This window comes from Myotis myotis, unplaced genomic scaffold (assembly GCF_014108235.1).
Source record: "Myotis myotis isolate mMyoMyo1 unplaced genomic scaffold, mMyoMyo1.p scaffold_m19_p_18, whole genome shotgun sequence".
Taxonomy (NCBI): domain Eukaryota; kingdom Metazoa; phylum Chordata; class Mammalia; order Chiroptera; family Vespertilionidae; genus Myotis; species Myotis myotis.
The window spans coordinates 23,863,750-23,884,597 of record NW_023416322.1 but is presented as its reverse complement, the minus strand read 5'-3'; the positions used below and the strand labels follow the sequence as shown (position 1 = coordinate 23,884,597).

At 48.5% G+C, this 20,848-nt stretch overlaps 1 protein-coding gene across 2 annotated transcripts in view; it reads right to left on the bottom strand.

Annotated features, from left to right (window-relative positions):
* TNR (tenascin R) overlaps positions 1-20,848 on the bottom strand; it is a 322,971-nt gene that overhangs the window by 47,603 nt on the left and 254,520 nt on the right. The window contains exons 3-5 of one of the 2 annotated variants that reach the window (XM_036344928.1): positions 10,654-11,217; positions 7,787-8,263; positions 1,529-1,792 (exon numbers count right to left, since the gene is read on the bottom strand). In XM_036344928.1, coding sequence (XP_036200821.1) covers positions 1,529-1,792; positions 7,787-8,263; positions 10,654-11,155 — 1,243 coding nt within the window. In that variant the 5' untranslated portion in view covers positions 11,156-11,217. Of the gene's footprint in view, positions 1-1,528; positions 1,793-7,786; positions 8,264-10,653; positions 11,218-20,848 lie in introns of those variants that run through there. The other variant, XM_036344929.1, reaches the window with a different exon arrangement.

The window sequence follows — 20,848 nt, the reverse complement described above, 5'->3', positions numbered from 1 at the left end:
ATAGCCCGTCTCTGGAGAAACCAAGGCATGATGGGAGGGTTGGAACCTTCAGCCCCACTCCCAACCTCCATGCCTTAATCAATTGTGCCTCCATAATCAACTCTCCATAAGAAACCCCAAACATGGGGGGCTCAGAGAGCTTCCTGGGGGTACACATATGGAGGTACTGAGAGGCTGAGTACTCGAGGGGACATGGAAGCTCCACGGCCATCCCCTACATACCTTGCCTTACACATCACTTCATCTGGCTGCTCCTGAGTTGTGTCCTTTATAATAAGTTGGTAAGTAAAGCACTTTCCTGAGTTCTGTGAGTTGTCATCATTAATTATCAAATCTAAGGAGAGGCTGTGGGGACCCCCTGAGTTTATAGCCAGGGGGTCAGAAGTACTGGTGACAAGCTGGGACCTGAGGTGGGGGCCATCCCCTGAGACTGAGCCTAAACCTGTGGGATCTGACACTAACTCCAGGTAGTGTCAGAATTGAGCTTGTGTCTGAGAGTCAGGAAGTGGCATTGGAAATGACTTAAGAAGTCTGAGGTGAATAAAGAGAAAAAAATAACAGTGACTTCCTAACTCCTTCCCAGTCTCCTCCTTAATATAGTCAATGTTAATAGTTGGTATGCAATCTTCTAAAATTTGTGCTTAAATAAACATACAAAATATAGAGACACACCTATAGGAGTTTTCCCTTGTTATAAATGAAAAAGGGAAATGCCCATTTCTTAACGAGAGCAGTTTACTTGCTCTCTCTCACTCTTTTCTCCCCATTGAAATTTTCTAAACTATGTTCTAGAGTAGGGGTGGGGAACTTTTTTTGCCAAGGGCCATTTGGGTATTTATTACATCATTTGCAGGCCATACAAAATTATCAACTTAAAAATTAGCCTGCTGCATTTAGTCAAATGTTTAATTAACTCACCCCAAATGATTCTGCAGGCCTTATACAGTCCTTGGGTTGGACGTTCCCGACCCCTGTTCTAGAACCTCAACTTTTATAATCAAAATGGGCTATCAAGATATTTTGTTAAACAAAAGACCACCAGGAAATTATGCCACCTCTCCATGAGAAGTGGGTGTTGTCAGTTGTGATCTTAAATAAGATATTTTCCCACTCTACTATACACTTACCATCTGTAACACACCTTTAGCACACGCTTATCATACGTCCCATTTCAGATCTCCTGGTTTTAATCTCTAACTAGAATCAAAGTCTGTAGAATTCTCATAACTTCCCTTGACCTCTATTCAGATCTAGCTTAGAACAAGAAAGAGCTCAATAAAGTACTTTTTGTCCTTTGTTTCTGTAATTGATGGAAGCTGCCTGAGTTTGGAAACCCTGTTCATCGAAGTGCCTTTGTATCGGCATACCCTTTCCCAAGGGGGTCATGTCGGAAGACTGTCCCCTCAAGCGCAATGACTATTGCAGGCATCCCTGAAGAATTAAGAAAAGACACTGCGTAATATCATGAATGCCCATGATCTCATGGAGGAGAAAAGAAAAATGAAGCAGGACGGGAAATGGTACGTACGGGTGGCCACCTTGGCAGTGATGGGAAGGCTGAGGATGTTGCTAATGACAGCATAGACGCTGATGTTGTAGGTGAGACCTGGCTCCAGCTCTGTGATGGTGACACCACGCCAATCTCCAGGCACCCGCTGCTGGAGCTGGAGGCCCCCCAGGGCCGTCGGCTGGTAAGAGATCACATATTCCGTCACTGCCATCGGCCCGTCCCATTCCAGCTCAATGGACCTGTCGCTGATACCAGCCACTCGCAAGTCCTCTGGAGGGGCAGCTACCGGGAGGCAATACACAGATAGCATGAGCTCAGAGGACTGCCTTCTCCATCCTCGACTCACCTTTCTCCCTCACATCTCACCCCAGGTGCCCTTTTTCAATGTTCTGCTCAGCTCAATGGCTCGGTGATTTCTAATGCCCTTTGTGCACAGGTTCTTGACTTTCTGTGCTTAGTTTTCCCACCTCCATGGGGCCCTGAGTCAGTGGTGTGCTGGAATCAGCTCCTACTGACTCCTGAAAGTTGATGGTCAAATTCTCCCGAATTTTGCAAGACAGTTGTTAAATAGAGCCATTGTGAATGATTAAATATAAACTCAGAATTAAGTAAATTATATTACAAAGGTAATAAACACTCAAAATTCATCAGTTTCAAATTATTTTGCTACATTTTACTATTTTCTATGCCCTTGAGGTAATGTACATGTGTTGTGTCTCTCTGGTGGCAATGCTATATAATTGTATTCTACTGCACAGCTATTGCCAACTCCATGTGTAGTGATGTCATGTTGGTAGTTTGAAATTGGCCACAGAGGGAGTATTTACACCATGGAAATTGGCAAATGCTATAAAGCAAGAACTTTCATTTTTTTCTTCAGTTATTAGATACTTAACAGCATACCAGTGGCCAAAATTTTTGATAATTTAATAAGTTGTCACCAAATTACCCTAGAAGACAATATTTGATTTTGCAAGTGGAAATAAAGGCTTACTCCTGGTTATTTTGTAGACAATAAGAAGCCCAAACAGTAAGTCCTGGGTACCATGGACAGTTAAAGACATACAATAATGCTTCATTGTATCATTTCTCTCCTAAAAAGATACTTTAAGTTTTGAAAGAAATGTAACGTAAGCTAATTTTTATTAGCCTTGATCTCGGGGATAATGATAAAGAAGCATTCTTGAGGGCTTTGCTTTTCTCTCTTGTTCAAAGAATCACCAAAGATTAAACCTCCTAGAAATAGCCTTTCACGTATGGTTCTCTTAGGAAATAGAGATTCACCAGGAATGTGGTATTAAATAATTGAACCTTTAAGACCAATTAGGAGGCTAATTCTAGTGTGCCTGCAGTTGGTGCTCATAGATGAAATCAAAGATCGGGCCAATATTTAAATAGTCATAATTAACGTATAAGTTTATATGTAATGGAAGCTTCGGTTAGTTTAAAAGTTGCCATTGGTTTTGAATTTCTCCTCCAAGAATTCTCATTTTTTCTTTTTTACTGTATAAGAGTGTAGGACTGAGCCGGCTATTGTACACAGGATTTGTGTGTGGAATGTGGCTGCCCCCACTCCCCCCCGTTGTGCTCACATGTGCACCCTCAAATTCTCAGTAGTGGCAGACAAGAGGCGCCCAGACTCTTAGGATGGACATTAGGACCACATATTTGCAATGTTGAGTATCTGCTTTGATTGCTTTTGCCCCAAACTGTTCATTGTGTGAAACAGTCTAAGCAACAGAGCTTCCTCTGACTGAAGATGGCAAATGTTGACCAAAACCAAACATTAAAAATTTATTCTTTAAATGTATAAAACTAAATGTAAATGAAATTTAAATAGACTTTCAAATGATAATTGATAATAAGCTCATATCATTTCTAATTCTGACATTAATGAAGTTTAAACTGCACTAAGAACATTGTGTATAGTGCCTCAGAATAACGCCTGGGCCAAGGGGGAATGAAAGAATTGATCTATAGAACCTCTGGGTAGTTTGCGTGACTATAGTAAGCATTTATTATGCATCAAGATCGACGCTAAATCCTCTCACCAACACTGTGGGACATGTATCATTATTACCCCTATTTTATAGATGAGAAACGAAACTGTCAGCAGACACAGGAGCTATGGTTTGAACCAGACAGAATGGGTCTAAGCTCTCACCCAGTAAACAACACCCCTTTGAGGCGGCATAGCATTTCACAGTCTATCACAGCGCTTGCCAACTGGTGGTCTGCGGACCACTAGTGGTCCGTGAGGTCCGAAAGGTTGGCGACCGCTGGTTTAAAGAAACCTTTCTGACTCTATAAAACATGTTCAGACACACATTCTAATTAGAATTTTAAAAAATCTGTCCATAGCAGCCCAAGTGAAGCAGATCGTGTAGCTATAATGATCCCAGCCTTATAGATGCAGAAACTAAGGCCCAGGTTAAGGGACTTGCCAAAAGCCCAGGAAGTGGGTTACAGAAGAATTGACTCTCAAATCCAGGTTGTCTACACTGAGTGTTCCTTCCCTGCCAGTTTGTAGACCGGGTCATGGTGGTGTCGGATGTCTTTTCATGTATACACAGCCCTCCAACGGAAAACCAGGTTGGAGAATAATTCAGACTGTCCTTTAGCGGGTGAATTCCAGACTGCTTATCGTAGCAACTTCTTTTAAAAATGGGTCTCTAGTGCCTGCAGCCCGTGAGTCACACCGATTCCAGGCTTCCTCTGTGGGACATCCCCTCCCACAGTGACAGGAATGGCCCTTCCAAATTTCCCATCACCAGCAGCTCTTGGGGCATTTGGGACAAGTCAGTATTCCTTTTTGGTTCCTTCTTCCCGAAAAGAAAGCTACAGAGGATGCCAACAGAGGATGATCCCAGACGAGCATTTGGGGATTTTAAAGTAAAAATGAGGTGTGGAAGGTTTTTTTATCTTGATAACTTCACCTGGCAAGGTTTTATCGTGGGACACGAGGCTGGTGGTAGGCACTGCTTCTCCTTCTGATGAGATGGTCCCCACTTGCCTTGAAACTGGCAGGAGCTGTGTGCACTGGGGGTCAGTAATTCCTATGAAATGAAATAGTACTGAACTTAAAGCAAACTATAAAGGAACCATGTGCCTTGATGCTGTGAATTTAGGGTGCAAAGCAGTGTCTTACTTTTTGGGGTTCCAACCTTGAAACCTGGGGAAGAGAGGGTGATTAAAAGGGAATAGATTGGGCCCAACTGGTTTGGCTCAGTAGATAGAGCGTCAACCCGTGGACTTAAGGGCCCAGGGTTCCATTCTGTGTCTCTCCCCCTTCCTTCTACTCTCTCTCTAAATATCAATGGGAAAATATCCCTGGGTGAGGATTAACAACAAAAAAATGGAAAAAGACTGGTTTGAGGCATGGAGTTGCCTATCTGCAAAGATGCCATGCTGTTTCCCTTGTAGATTTGCATCAGTGTTGCACCTAGATTAGTTGCGTGAAGTGTTTTGCTCCAACGAACGAGTGATTTCAGGTGCCAAAGGCAGGGCTGGCTGGGGTGCAGGCAGAAGCAGAGGCAGAGGCTGACGTTGATGAATCCCCATGGGTCTGACGGAGGAAGTCCGGGGACCCTGCTCTGCTGGTTCTTTCATCCTGTTCTTTCACGCATTGGCCAGCTCCCGCATTAACCTGCTGCACTGGGGGAGGTGTGAACAGTTGGTTCCAACATCTGATTTCTTTTTATCATTTGACAGAGCTTGGCTTTCACATCAAGAGACTATTTCTTGGTGTATGTGGCTTTTCACATTTTTATTTTTCAGTTCCTCTCTACTCGGCATTCCGGAGAGGATTAAAGAGTGCTAGAAGGTGGTCGGTGACCAGGGTTCTCATTCTCGCCCTGCCATCCGTTAGCTGTCTGGCCCTGCAAGAATCTGTCTCTCTGAACTGCTGCTTTTTACATCTGGGGAATGAGGAGCCCAGAGCAGCTTCTTTCTGAGGCCTGTTTTAAGTGCTCCTATTCATGAGTTTACTGTGCCATAGTTTCACGTGGCCAGAGAACAGGCAGGATGGTTGTGATTTCGCGCCATGGCCCACTACGAGCAAAGACCAAGGCTGGGAGTCCAGTATGGTGTCCTCGCCAACTCTCAATTGCATCCAGCCTCTAGCAGCTCGGGGCCTCAGAATGAAACCCACACAGCAGGCAGGCGGGCTTCCTGCACCCTGGCAGAGTGGGAAGAGTGGCCTGTGAGGACGTCGGTTTTGTGGTTCTCCATGTTTTCACCTCCTCGTGCCTGTGAGCGCAGGCGGCAGTGACGCTGTAGTGTGTGTGCCTGGCCAGAGATGACCAACAGAGGATAACTACCCCCTCTCCCGCATGAGCCAGCAAAGCAGCACTTTAGACAATGCCCTTCATGGTCTCTGGCAGAGACCCGGGCATTTGGTTTAAAAGGCATCGAGAGCAGTCCCACCTACAGCGAGTGATGGCTCGGGTTGCTATAGAAACAGATGGAGATGATGTAACTGTCCCTCCTCACATGCTTTGGGAACCTGTGAAGTAATTTATCTGGGCCTTCAGAAATGATCCTCCAACAGCCAGAGGGGACATGTTGGAGGTCACATGGGCTCAGGGTTTGGACTCCACCCAGTTGAGCAGGAGCTATACTAACAGCTGTGGCGCCTTACTGAATGGCCGGGAGGGCTCCAGTTCGGTTTGGACCCTGGATCAGATTTAAGATTCTGTCTGCAAGGGGACCTGTCCCTGTAGAACATGACAGGTATGTACAGTCCAACACAGAGCCATTCCATTCAGAATCACGTGGACTAGAGGGTAGCCATACGGAGCAGTGGCCCCAGCTGCTCTTTCACATCCTCAGATGGGGCCCAGGGAGCCGCACCCTGTGGGTGGGAATCGGGACCACGTGTCAGCCTCCCTTCCCCAGCAACCACCTAGTGATTTCAGATCTAGAAACAGCGAGGCTTCACTTCTGCTTCAATTTTCTTTCATAACAGTTGGTAGAACTAAGTATACTTTTAAAAAGATATTTCAATTCAGAAAATAAACCAGGAAGCTAAATGAAATTATTGAATATGGAAAAAAGTGAAGGAACATGAAAATATTTTTTCCTAGCAGTACATTATTATTTGCTCACTCGTGGGAGTTCTTTTTTTTTTGGTTTGTTTTTTGTTGTTGTTGTTGTTATTGCCAATGAACTTCGATAGAATTTAAGTTGAAGTCACAGTGCAGGAGCCTGGTGTGGCTGGCCTGCTCTCTCAGGGGAGTCACTGAGGATGCTGAAGAAGTAAAGGCTTCCAGCATTCCTCCCGTAAACTGACATCAGAGGGCTGATCGGAAAATTCCCAGAATCACCCCTTCAGGAGGGTTAAAAATGTTTGTTTGTTATTTTTTTAAATTGCATTTTAAATCCCCCTCATGGGCACTCCAGCCCACTGTTACAAATTGAAGTGCAGACGAAATGGATCAAGGTCAATCCCTTCATCTGTGTTATTTAGACACACACATTTAGTCAGCAGATGAGCAATAATAGTGAGATGATAAAAATAATCTGATTTTAGGCAAAAAGTCATCTCCAGTGAGATGCTGGTATTCTTCCCAACGCAGGATTTCCTTCCTGGTTTTAGGACACCTCTGTACGGTGTCCGTGCTGTAGACCCCAGATGGGCTTGGTTCCAATTTGCTGCATGTCATCTGGAACAGCGTGAGTCACGGCCTTCTAACATTCTGCACTGATTGTCAGAATGTGAGCTGCTGCTTGATGCCTTGGCTGCTTTATTCCTGTTTGCATTTCATTCCTTACCTACAAACACTTCTTTTTCCATGTGGACACTAGACCATTTCATAAACTAACACTGAGTAATATAGGCTCCAAAATCACAGGCTAACCCCCATCTCAAGTGGTGGTTGAGACTTGTCCTGGGACATGGTGGCGAGCAAGGGGGATATTCTGGACGCCCTCTGAGTCAGAGCGGCCTTGCCCAAGGTGGTCCCCTGGCCCATCTCTCCCCTTCCCTCTACTCACGGACAGTGGGAAGCTGTCACTGTTGCTGTTGCCTTTGTTCAGTCTGAGCATAAGATCCAACTTTCAGCATGAACCTGCCCTTTTCAGGTTTCCCCTTCCCCCCCTTTAAGTCTGCTCCATCCACTGTGATTGACGAAGAAACCAGCTCCCTTGGAAAGCAAGCGAGCACAACCCAATGGGGAATTATTTTGCCTAAAATCCACCTTCCTTCCCATCTCTCTTCCCCTCTCCAGTGAGTCTGCTGGGCCACCCATGCCAATGCCCAGGAGTGCCCCTTCCTACCTGCCGAGCAGTCGGGGCCCTGGTAGCCCTCTTCGCAGAAGCAGAATCCCTCCTGGCAGTGTCCTCGCCCGCTGCAGGCATTCAGACAGTGCCGCTGGCCACAGTCCTCGCCCACATAGCCCTCCTGGCACACACAGGTCCCATTGGCACAGCTCCCCTTCCCGGAGCAGTCCCCGGGGCACCTCAGCTCGCTGCAGTCCTCGCCAGTATAGGGCTCCTCACAGACACACTCCCCGTCCACACAGAGCCCCCGGGAGCTGCAGTCGGTGCGGCACCGGAGTTCGGAGCAGTCCTCGCCACTGTATTCGCTGTCACAAATGCACTGGCCATCCACACACACGCCCCGACTGGAGCAGCCCAGGGGGCAGGAGGGCTCTGAGCAGTTCTTGCCAAACCAACCTTCATTGCAGATGCAGCCGCAGGACTCGAGGCTGAAGTTGCCGTGGCCACTGCAGTGAGGGAGGTAGTCCAGTTGTCCTGGAAAGGTCAAGGAGAAGGTCAAAGGGGGGCAGTGGCACCCCCTGAAAATGGTGCCTGGGGCGGGGTGGGCAGAGACCTCTTTTCCCTCTCTGATCAATGTATGTCACTGAGAGTTCATTTCAACCCATATAATCAATTTCATAAATATATTTCCCAGTGGGTTGTCTGTGCCTAGCATGGCGCTGGGATAAAAATGAGTGAGATCTGGTCCCTGTACATCAGGAGCTCAGTTTTGAGGTGTCTCAGCTTCCATTCCCCAGGAAGAGGCCTTAGATGAAGATTCAAGTGAAAGTGACTTATTACAAAGTGGTCCCCAAAAATCTGGTTGGGGAAAGGGGAAGTTTGGGGAGGGAAGGAGCCCCAGCCAGGTACATTGTGGGCCAAGTCCAGGGAAGGTAACTGGGGGTTAGTCTTGCAGGATGCTCAGGTCACAGTGCAGGTTACCCCTCATCATGGGTTAAGGGCTGTCCCTGGGGGTGTAAAGGCTCAGGCTCCTCCATTCTCTCTCTGGGCAAGCCAAGGAGGGTCCCACAGCCCAAGGACAGCCCCTGACAAAGATGCCCAGGTGCTCCGGGGACTGAAGGGGTTCCCAGGGCATGTAGGCTGAGCACTGGGCTTGCTATGCAGGGCAAGATCGTATGTGCCACGGACTTGCCCTACTCCCTCTGCTTCCTGCCCTCACACTCACTCTGCTCATGCATCAGCCCTTGGCTCCAAGGTCAGTTCAAAGGCCTCCCTCAACCTCAGTCTCCTGCAGTCACTGTTTGCTATGATCCTTTTAGGATTCTGTGCGCATCTCTGTCCTAGCCCTTACCACGCTAGAAGCACAGTGGCTAATCTATCTGGCTAACATGAATCACACAAACTTATTAAACAAACACAAGCCCAGCACCGGCGTGGCATCCTTCTCTGTACTTGGCCTTGGGGATCTGAAGTGCAGTAAGTTATATCCTGTTTAATCCTGGCACTTCAGTCACCCTCGCAGCCTGAACGGATAGCACACTGACATTGCTGAACACAGGCTCGCTTGTAGATTTCCCCACTTCTGCCAGGGAGCCTGGTGGGAGGTGGGGGAAAAGCCACTCAGAAAGCCGCCTAGTGTCCCGGGCAGCAAAGAGCCCATGTTCACGGACACCTATGATTTCCCCGTGTCCTGGCTCCATGGATAACCGACCTGACAGTTCTCACTGAGGGATGGGAGCCTGGGCAACTGGACTTTCTTCTCTTCTTCAGACTGTTTTATTTACGGTTTTGGTTGGGGAGAGGAGGAGGTGAGAAAACCATGGCACCTCACTACTCAAAGACTGCCCACACTCACGTCCGTGTGGCTCAAGACATGTGGGCCATACAGGCCACTTCTGCCTTCATCCCTGCCAGAGCCTGGAGATATGAGATGTGAAAGCTGGAACCCAAGCTAGTGCGACAGATTCCTGCTCTCACCAAAGGATGAAGGGCAGGATGGCAGGACTCTACGGGGCCTTTGGGTGAGAGGAGATGTGCACACAAGGCGGCAAACAGCTGCTGCTCAGGCAGGTTAGCGGGCAATAGCTCATGCTCCTGTGGGCTCATGAGGAGCCAGGCTTTCACCTGAACGAATGCTTGTATCTTAATGCTCCTTGCCGTTCTGCTCTATCCCCATTTGCCAACAGGGAATGAAAGGCACAGGTCATGGGACTTGCTTAAGGATTAAGCTAGTAAATAACAGAGTCCAGATCTGAACTCAGGGAGTCAGACTCTGAAAACCTAATGACCTATCAGAGAGGCACAGACAGTAACTCCTAAGTGTTACTTGCAGGGAGTGAGTGAGGCTGAAGTTACCTCTCCTGGACATTCAGCCTTTGGAAGGGGTGTAGAATAAGCAATATGCGTGTGTGTGCATGTGTGTGTGTGTGTGAGCAGGTGTGTGCACACGTGCGTGCCGGTGGAGGGGGCAGGGGCCAAAACTTCCATCTTGCTGGAGAAGATGGGGATGGGTCCTGGGAGACCTTGATGACTATCATTTACTCAGATGGGAGAAAGGCTGCGACTGAGTGAACATGCGCCTGTATTCTCTAGTCCCTCAGGTTAACACGGAGAGATATCAATTCAACAGCCTGTAAAAACCCAAGATGAATGAAGACAGACATCAAACTCCCTGATCACTGCTGTGCTGAACGGATGTGCCATTCCCTGACTCATCCCCCCAGAAGCAAGTAATGTCTTTCACACGGGCTAGGCGAGTGTGTGGGTGTGGAGGATGCGGGTGCCAGTCCTCCGGGAGGACTGTGTGCAGATCTCATAGATGCTTTATCACAGAGCTACAGACTGGGGCTCATTTCCTTCCGCATGAAGAGGGGCCGATTCCCCTCCTCTTCCCACCCGAAGCCCCTGTAGGGGCCCAGCCCTACCTGTGGCTGCACTTTCTTGGCAGCAGCTGCTGCCGCACTGGTCCCGAAGCACCGACACCTCCCTCTCCAGCATCTCGATGCGGCTCAGCAGCTCCCGCAGCACCTGGGCCGAGCCGGCGGCACACGGGCAGGCCTTTCTGGGGAGGTTGATCCTGTGGGTGACGGTGACCTGGCTCTCTGGGTCGGAGGTCTGGCCCAGATACTCGGCCGGTGCCTCGTCTTCCGCACTCACCTCCTGCTCGGCCGAGGCCTCCAGCCCCGAGGAGCAGAGGCTGTCCAGGGGCACATTGATGTTGTACACGTGGTTGAAGACCATGGGCGGCTCTTTGTCGGATGTGTTGTAGCTGGCAATGCCTCCCTCCTCCTCCACCGCCGGTCTCTGGCCCCTCTCCATGGGAACCTCTAGCTGACACTCTGTGGGCTTGAGCATCAAGCCCAGAAGAATCAGGTTGACGCCAAGGAGCATGTTCTTCAGGACCACAGTTTCCCTGTCGGCCCCCATCCTCCGTGCAGAGCTCTGGGTTCAAGACCAGCCCACAGCTCACAGCATGGAGTTGTCAGAATCTGCAAGAGAAACAGGACTGAAGTTACCTCTGAGACCTGCGCTGGGTGCCATACTGTACAGAGTCCTTCAAAGCCCAAGGACAGGCGGCCGAAGACTTTCAAGGGGAGGGAGGCTGGGAAGGGACGGGAACTACCAGGGTCATAAAGCCCAGAGCCTTGTCCCCTGAAATGGATGCTGCTTCCAAAGATTATCTGCAACACAGGAGACCAGCCGCCATGCTGGCAAGTGGTTCCAGCAAAGAGGGCCTGCGAGGCAGGGGCCCGGGCTCTGTGGAGAGTCTCTTTCTCCAAAGAAAATCCAGTGCTTCTTTCCACTCCTGGGTGAGAATTAGGATGAAGGTACCGTGGAGCCTCAGGCGCACCTTTGCATTTCCACAGATAGTTATTATGAAGGACACCCACCAGCCTCTTCAAAATAACTTATTAACTCTTCCAAGCTCATTTCTTCAATATAAGTTGACTTGAGAATAACCAGCCAGGCAGATAATATAGTTCCTGGTAATTGTGGCTGTTAATAATCCTTGGGTACACGCGTGATTATCTGGGACCGTGCGGGCTGCACACGCCTCTAATCTTCTCATTAGCACAGTCCCAGCGCTCCGTGATCAGGGCTCCATTCTTCCGAGGTCCTGCTTAAATTGCTAAACTAATAAATTAGCTCCTCTGCTGGTTACCCAGTCACAAAGAACCACACAGAACAATATATTTACTGTCATGCAAATCAGGTTTAGGGAAATTATATTGCTTTTTTATTCCCCACATAGAGGAGAAAAGAGGCCCAACAAAGTTGGGTTCTAAAGGTGGCTTTAAAGCTACTAAGAAGATTAAGGTCTAAGGGCTGATGAAGGGAGAGTAACTGAGTCCAAGGATGAGGCAGCAAATGGAACATGTACTGAATGTGGACTGTGCACCTCACACCTGACCTACTTGGCCCTCAGAACATCCCTATGTCGGAGCATTAGGGTTATTCCCATCTGAGGATGGAGGAAATTCTGCCCAGAGATGTCGAGATTTGAGATTAAAGGTTAAGAGCTGGCTCTGGAGTCAGACTGCCTGGGTGCATACCCCACTCCTTTGCTTTGCTTTCTACCTGTGAGTGGTAGATCATGTAGCTCTTCATGCCTCAGTTTCCCCATCTGTAAGCTGGGGATCATAAGAGGACCCTCCTTATGGAATTGTAGTGATGATCGAGTTAGTACCCGTATAATACTTAGCTAGTACCTGGCATTCAGTGAAATGCATAGATGTGGTTTGTGGACAGGCAGAATAACTGTCTGGTTCTTGCCCTATCTGGATCAGATATGGCCTGGTCACCACTGTCAGGACCTTGGCTCTCACTGTGGATGCATGGTCACTGGTCACAAATACCTCCACACACCAAATGCTTATTATGACCTAATCCCAGCCCTTGAGCAGCTCTCAGTCTCACGGAGGAGATGGAAACACAAGTAGGATAAAGACAGTGTAATGTGCTCATGACCTTGACCAACAAGCAGGAGGGTGGAACAGCAGGAAATCCACTCAGGGGATGGGTGACCACCAGTGCCGTGGGCCCAGTGTTCCTGGGCCTGGCTTCCAGACACACGGAAGGACTATATTGTCTAGGACTATATTTTCGGGCCTCCTGCTGGTTGGGTGAGGCCATGCCACTAGCACTGGCCAATGAGTTGTGAGGGGAAGTGCGGAGTGTCACCTCTGGGCCGGGGCATTATTGCCGATGGGTGACGCTCCGAAGCTTTATCCCTGCCACAGGGGAGTGTTCCAGATGCTGGCTGCTTTCTCAGTCTGGGTTCCGGAGCTACTACAACCAACCGAGAGCCCCTGCTGCGCCACAGTAGGTGGCAGTGCCTGAGAGAGAAGGAATCCTCTGGTTTCTGAAGCACAGGTTTTGTTTTTTGGTGTTTCCCACAGCATAACGTAGTCTACCAGGAGATATGTAATATCGAACTGGATTTTAATAGATTACTCTTTAGATCGAGAAGATAGGGTTCATTATACACAAAAGAAATTGCATGTGATAACCTCTGGTATGTGCTAGAACGTAAGATAAGATAATATAGCAGCAACTAACATGGCTTGTTCAATGAATGCAAGTATTTGAAGGGATGTTAAATGCTAAGGGATTTGACATTTCTATGACAAAAGATTCAAGGGAGGTAGTTTCCACCGAATAAGGGGAATCTATGGGAAAACATTTTTTGGCTACTTATAAAGAACAGTTTTTCTAATCGTCAGAGCTACTGGATTATCATGATAGGCAGTGAGTTCCCGTCACTGGAGGTATCCAAGCACAAGCAGCTAGACTACTACTTGAGAATGCTGTAGATGGCCTTTTAAGCACCACATGAGAGAGTGGACTAACAAGAATGTTAGGTCTTCTCCTGGATACTTTTTGAGTTCATGCATTTGAGGAGTGTGCCCAGTGTAATACTGTGTTCAAGGGCCGCCATAACCAATTACCACAAACTGGGTAGCTTAAAACTACACAGCTTTCTCACATAGGGATGGTTCTGGGCACTAGAAGTTCAAAGCCAAGATGTCATCAGGGTTAGTTCCTGCTGAGGGCTCTGAGGGAAGGTCTGTCCCATGCCTGTCTCCTGGCTTCTGGTGATGCGCAAGACCCTCTAGGCCAGTGGTTCTCAACCTTCCTAATGCCTCGACCCTTTAATACAGTTCTTCATGTTGTGGTGACCCCCAATTTCATTGTTACAAATTGAACATAATTAAAGCATAGTGATTAATCACAAAAACAATATGTAATTCTGTATGTGTTTTCCGATGGTCTTAGGTGACCCCTGTGAAAGGGTTGTTCGACCCCTAAAGGGGTTGCGACCCACAGGTTGAGAACCGCTGCTCTAGGCCCTCCTGGGCTTAGAGATGCATCACTCCCACCTGTGCCTTCATTTCCACATGGCCCTTCCCTGTATCTCTGTGTCATCACGTGGCCATCTTCTTTCAAGGACACCAGTCATACTAGATTAGGGACCCATCACTCAGTATGACTTCATCGTAACTAATCACATCTGCATGACCCTATTTCCAAATAAGGTTACTTTCTGAGGTGCTGGGGGTTAGACTGTCGGCAAATCTTCTTTGTGGGATATGATTCAATCCATAACGAATGCCATTGGGCATTTTCACCAGACACTGAGCTAAGCATTTCCCTTATAATTTCATTCAAGCCTGACAACCAACTTATAAGAGAGAGAGGAGTGATATTCAGGAGTCAAGAGAGTAACTGGTGTGGCTCCGGCAACACCCAATCAGAAGAGGCATCAACCAATCAGATTGGCTGTAAACAACCAGCTGGGCTCTGTGATGATATCACTATGATGGTAGCTCCTCTTTTAATTTCCATTGTTTGAGATGAGGAAAAAACAAGGTATTTGACCAAGACTGGCAGCTACTGAAGCAGAGGAGCCAAGACCGAGGCTGGTGTAGCTGTGTGTAGCCTGTGCTCTTCACTGCTGTTTCTCCGCCGCCTTAATTAGTGGCCACATGCCATTCTCATGAAAAGACTTACAAATCAACACGCTCACAAATCAACACCCTCCTTTCTTGGGATCAGACTTAGGACTTCCTGACAGTGATGACTTTTAGCTTAATGCTTTCTCTGCCAATCCTGTCTCCCACCTCCTGGCGGGAAGGCTGGTCTGATGGTGCCCGGCCTCCTGTGTCCTGGGAATCAAAAGCAATTCTACACCAGCAAACCTTGATCCTCGAGGAGTTGGGAGACATTCTTTAAACGTGCCCTTCCCCACCGAGCCAGCAGTCACAGAAAACTGGGGCTGGCACCAGCAACCTCCGCTTCATTCACTTTTCTGAGCTCCCTCTGGTGTGTTCCCACCAGGCCGTCAACAGCCATTGTTAATCACACCACAGACTCTCTGCCTCTCTCTTGTGTCTCCACATTTCGTTTAGGTTGCTTTTCTGCACAGACAGAGCAGGTGGGATGAATGGGATGAGGGGCCTCATTCTCCTCACTACTTCTGACGCCTGCTGAAGGCGGAATGAAACCAAAGCTTATTAATGCCCATGATAAACGTGCCCTTGGTTCTGCCGAGCTCATGTCACTTAGTAATTGTTTCAAAGTGACTTTTCTTTCTTGTGTCCCTGGCTTCCTCCCCTGCCTCCGCCTCCTGTTCCTTGTGTGGCTAAGGATGCTCACTCCTCTGCAGGCCTTTCTGTGGCACTTTTCAGCAATGCTGTGGGCAGGTCTTCGCAACGTCCCCTGCCAAGGGCCTGGTCTAATCCCATGGCTTACCCTAGTGCTGCATTTGCTACACTGTCTCCTTTAGAGGGGCCCCACCTGCTCTGAGACCCATGACCTGGCTTTGGTGTGACGGGGTGTCTACATCTCTAATCTAAATGCAAATCTGTCACCAAAAACCACTTGGGAGGCTGGAGGGGACCAGTAGAGCTGCCTCCTCTCCTCTCACTGTCTTCCCATCTCTCAGATGCATCACCCGACCACAGCTAGGAAGACTCCAGGCCTAGAAGCAAGATGGGCCAGTCAGAGATGGTGGGAGGAGGGGAAAGGAAGGAAAAACAGGAAAGGTGGAGGGGGGAAATGGGAGAGCGCCAGGCTGGCAAGAGGAGCAGCTGAGAGTTCTATAGGTAGAGTGAGAAAATATAACCCTGAGGGACAGATAATATACGCGGGCTTCAATGATACACTAACCGTGGTGAGCGAGACCGATAGCTATTGACCCCACAAACGCCAGTGCAAGGGAGGTGCAGTAATTCGATAGATTGATACTCGAGAAATCCTGGTGGTGCCATTGATTCATTTCCAGTGCTCCAGCTTCCTTATCAATATAACTACCGTGGCGGCACTGGGGTGTCTTTGAGGAATTTGTAAGAGGCAGGCAGATGGCAGGATGGTCTTGGGGACTGGGGTGGTGCCCGGTTTCTGAAGGTGCCGCCCCCTCTGGGAGGTCACCCCAGCCCGGCTGAAGCTCCTGCCCCAGCTAACATGGCTCCTCAGTGACTTTATTTTGCTTTTCCCCTCCACTGCCCTCCCCCGGCTTCATGTTCTCTCACTGAGGTGCTACTGTTCTAGAAATACATCCTGCAGACGTATGTTCCCAGATTAGAGGAGAAGGGCAAGGAGAGCTGGTCTCAAGAAGGTAGGTGTGTGGGGGGGGTCGGGGGCGGGGGGGGGGGGGGGAGAGGCAGGCCATAAGTCACTCATGGGAAGCTATGCCTTTGTAATTTTTTTTCTTTCTTTTTTTTCTCCTAGACTAGAGTCAGGGAGGGGCTGGCAGAGGGACCTCAGAAACAAAAAGGAGGAGAAAATAAGCCTGTGTAGGTTGTTGGGCAGGTTGGGCGAGGCGAGCTCTTGGGGGGGCGGGGGGTTGGTGGCCAGTGTTGGGGATTTCTTGCTTCTGCCAACCTTAGTACCCACTCTGTCCCTAATGTGATTTATAGAACAGAACTGTATCTGTGAAAAAACGAGTCTCTTTTTTTTTTTTTTTGGTAAAAATAGTTCCCTTCCCTGCCGTTGGGATGCTCTGTCACTTGGAGAAAGAGAGTAATTATGAAAGACGAGGGTGTAATGGGATTACTGCGGCCCCATTGTGTCAGCGGAGGCAGCGGGCTGCTGGGAGGACGCAGGCCGCTCTCTCCATCAGCACCAGGCCTTTATTGGGCCTGTCAGGTTTCTAAAAAGAACCCGAGGGCAGAAAACTCCCTGCAGACTGGACTGCATGGCTGGCCTGGAGCTGCCAGCGGCCTGCGGTGGCGTGGGAGGACGGCCGCCCCCTGATGCGCCCCATTGGATCTGCAGGGAGGGCCTTCGGTGCAGAACCGGTGGGGCGCATTCAAGTGCTCAGCCCAGGACGTCTGTGGCTTTGCGGAGTGGATTAGAGAAACCACAGGGCTGGGGGGGAGGGGGGGCGGGGGATCTGACTCTGGGCTCCTCCAATAGCTCCGTCAAGTGTGCTCTGTAAGAACTCTAATCGTCCTGATATCTCAGGACAATTCCTCCTTGACCCAGGGAATACCACCAAGGGAGGGACACTGTGTCATGCCTGGGAGTGAGCATGAGGTCAGCCAGGTTTGGATTCCCACTTTGCAATACAACTGGCAAGGCTGGCAGCTTTGCCCACTGGGGGAACCATTTCCTGTTGGGCAGCGGAGTCTGATGGTCTGCCTTCCAGGTTGCCCCAGGATTTCTGGTCAACAGAGATCCCATTTAGGTGAGAATTTATCCACTTTTTATAGACCCCTCCACCCTCAGAGAATTCTTAACATATACAGAGCATTTGAATATATATAATTTAAAAATATATACCATAAAATGCTGAGAACCACCAATGGATTATTCCCATTTTACAAATGAGGCTCAATGCATGGGAGTGATTTGCCCAGTTGCACATAGTAAGGTAGAGCCATGCTGACTCCTGAGTCATATTTCCAGACTCAGTTCTGTTGCAGGCGCCACAGCCTCCCTTCAGCAGCGGTTTCCATCCTTTGGAAGTAAGTAGGATATAAATAATGAAATCCTAATTAGTCTCCACCATTTTGGTCAAGAATTCTTCCAAGAGTCTGACTTTTGCCGTCATTGATGTCTGGGTGTTTTTGTCTGTGTTTCCTGAGCTGCAGGAACAGCACATCCCCATTTGCTGTTCATTTATTCTTGAAGCGTCATCATATTACTCTTCATCTTTCTCTTCTTTACATTTAATAAAATGGCAAAGAAAATTCCCTGGGATGAAAGATGGCCAATCAGACTATAGCCTGGATCAATGGCTCTTATCTCCTGCCCGAGATACTCCTTAGAACAGATGGAGAAATTAGTTCAGAATATAAAATGTGGTCTCTGCCCTCCTGGGCCTTATCATCTGGTTGAGAAGACTATACTCCTGCACATAGAAGCAAAGTTTGAGAAAGCAAGGCAGTCCATTTTTATTATTAAACCGAAGATCACCCAATTTAAGTTTAAGAGGCACTCCTAGCTGTGAACAGAGATGAGGGTTGAGAAGGGACCGTAGAGGCTCCTGAAGAGGGAGGGACGCAGGCCAGATGGAGGGGTGGTGTTGGAAAGGTGGATGGGGTCGTGGGATGCAGGTGGGGAGAGCAGGCAAAGGGCACAGCCTGAGCAGAGTTAGCTGGAACCCCAAGGACAAGTGCGAGGAAGTTCTGCCTCTGAAGGGACCATCTTCCGTCTTTGCAAAGGCTTAACATCAATGAAAACTAGATTATGAAAATAACGCATGCCAGGTGTGTGCCTGTGAGGCAAGGGAGGTGCTCATGTATTAGCAGTGCTCCTAGGGCTTGATGTCCGTGGACCAGTGGGGGCCTGGAGGACAACTTGGGGCCATCCTATATATAAAGGTGGGCTCAGAACATCTAATTAATTATCTTGTAAATGTAGAAATTGCTGGGTTTCTAGGGCATTGAAACCCTTTAGAAACAAACAAATCTTAGGACTAGTCACTTGTAAAAATTATACTCACCCACATTCAGAACACCAGATAATTCATCTGCTCTAAAAATACCTAATGACAGATTCAAATATCCAATTCATGCTGTTTTCAATTAGATGACATAACTCTATTGGAGTTGATCCTTCCAGCAGGAAAGGAATAATTGCTTTCTTATTGGCTATCCATTAATTTCTTCGGATGGCTCATATGTTGGAGGTGACAGCTTATGAACGCTCGGCTCTAAAGGAGCTCTAAGGGAGTCATCGACTTCATTGTGTGAATTATGACTTTTAGAGCATAAAATAGCACTGCCCTGGCCCAAAGACTACACATGGGTAAATTATATTTTCTAGCGCCTGAAACATCATAATTATTTTATAACTGAAATCTGAGGAACCTCTGAGAGCACTGGGGTATAGAGCACAACTTGCTTAATTAAATCCAGTTCCATACTGATTGCATGTCAGAGATCAGGCTAGGTCTCATGAAGAGCTCTCAGGTAGCTCCTGGTGTCACCTGGAGGAAGGTAATTGCGTCACTAGAATTAATAGCCGACTGTGATGAGTGCCCTACCAGAGGTGTGGGGAAAGTCTGGGAGCCCAGCAGATGGAAGCATTTCTACCAGAAGACTCTTTAGAGAAAGCTCAGTGGGAAAGGTGGCCTTTGCCTGGGTCTTGGAGAATCAGGAAGACTGTGAAAGGCAGCAGAAGTGAGTGAGGAGCAAAGTGGAAAATCATGCCCAAGGAAGGGCCCAGCTCCTGGGTGGTGGCCTGGTGGGGGCAGGGGGTGTGTGTCTGTGTGTTCAGAGATGGAAGGTGCTAAGATGTCCGAGAGCCTTGACTGGCATCTCCAGAAACAGGCTCTGGATCCCGTGGGCGTGTTACACCACCAGTGTTTTGTAAGCAGAGTATGACATCATGATTAAGAAACCCTTCGGCATCTGTGGTTGCAACTGGCCCCAAAGATGAATTCTAATCTGAGAAACGTAAATGTTTGTTTTGCTTGTCATTTATCTTATTTTGCAGTGATGCGGTTGCTAAGGCCCAGATTCATCTTCCTCATGACTTTAGAGAGTGATTTTTCCAGGGCACATAATTCCTTAAATTCCTTCCCTCTCTCTGTCTTGACAAAATGCATTTTGCTCTCCATTAAGTTATACAATATCATCTTTGTTCATTATTGTTTAAAGGGGGCTCCAGTGAGATTCAAATGTGGTTTTATTAACTGCTGCATCCAGAAGATGTATTGTAAAATATTGGACCTTTAAATGTTTTCAATCTGAATAAAGACAAGAACTGACTATCTAGCTACATGCAGCTGCCTTTCTGATAAATTAAGAATACAGGCTCTCAGTGTAGCCGTTCCTGAGGCTTTGGGAAGCCGAGTGTGCTATGAGGGTCCCCAAAGTCCCGGTATGGCTCCTAGGGGGTACGAATCAGCCCACAGGAGGATGCAGAATGCCTCGGTGGGCTAGGGTTTATACCTGAAATCCCTGTATGCGGTGCCTGGTCTCTGATGGAAGTTCTCCCCTAGTGTAATCTCCTTCCTCCCCAGCCTCCCCTGCACACACACTCCTGGAGTTCTTCCTTCTGCCCCCAGAACCTTCTCCTCCCGGATCTCTATCCCCAGAGGCTCTCTTACCCTGGAGCTTACCAATTAGCCATGTGGAGCCCAGCAGGGGAGCTGCAGCTCAGCCTGCAGGCCAGTGAGTCCTGGCTTCCTCCTGAGAGCCTGGGCGCTGGCTGTGTCCCCAGTGGAAGGACAATGCTTCCCTCAAGGTGACCTTCTCTGCCTGACTCTCCGGGTCCCAGTAACCTCTCCGCCACTCCCCTCACCTCCTCTGGGTGTGGGCATGATAAGAGCTCTGCTGGGCTGGGTCCAGTGTGCCCACTGATTGGCTGTGACTGTCCAAGGCTGGTCCCTATAGTTCGTTAGGGAATTAGCTTCCTGGGAAGGGCCGTTTCCCAAGGCCTTTCTCCTGTCCCCAAGTCTGCTTAAATCTCCCCTGTCCCCTGTCCCTCATTCCCTCAGCAGTCAAATGCCAAAGTAACACAAGATACAGTATTGGCAATAAATTAACACCTTCTGAAAACCTATTTGGAAACAGGTGGGCCTTAAACCATAAATAACAGTGACATTTTCATTTTAACAGCAGCCTTCAACTAACCTAACGGTGGACGTGGTTCAGTGCGACTTCACGC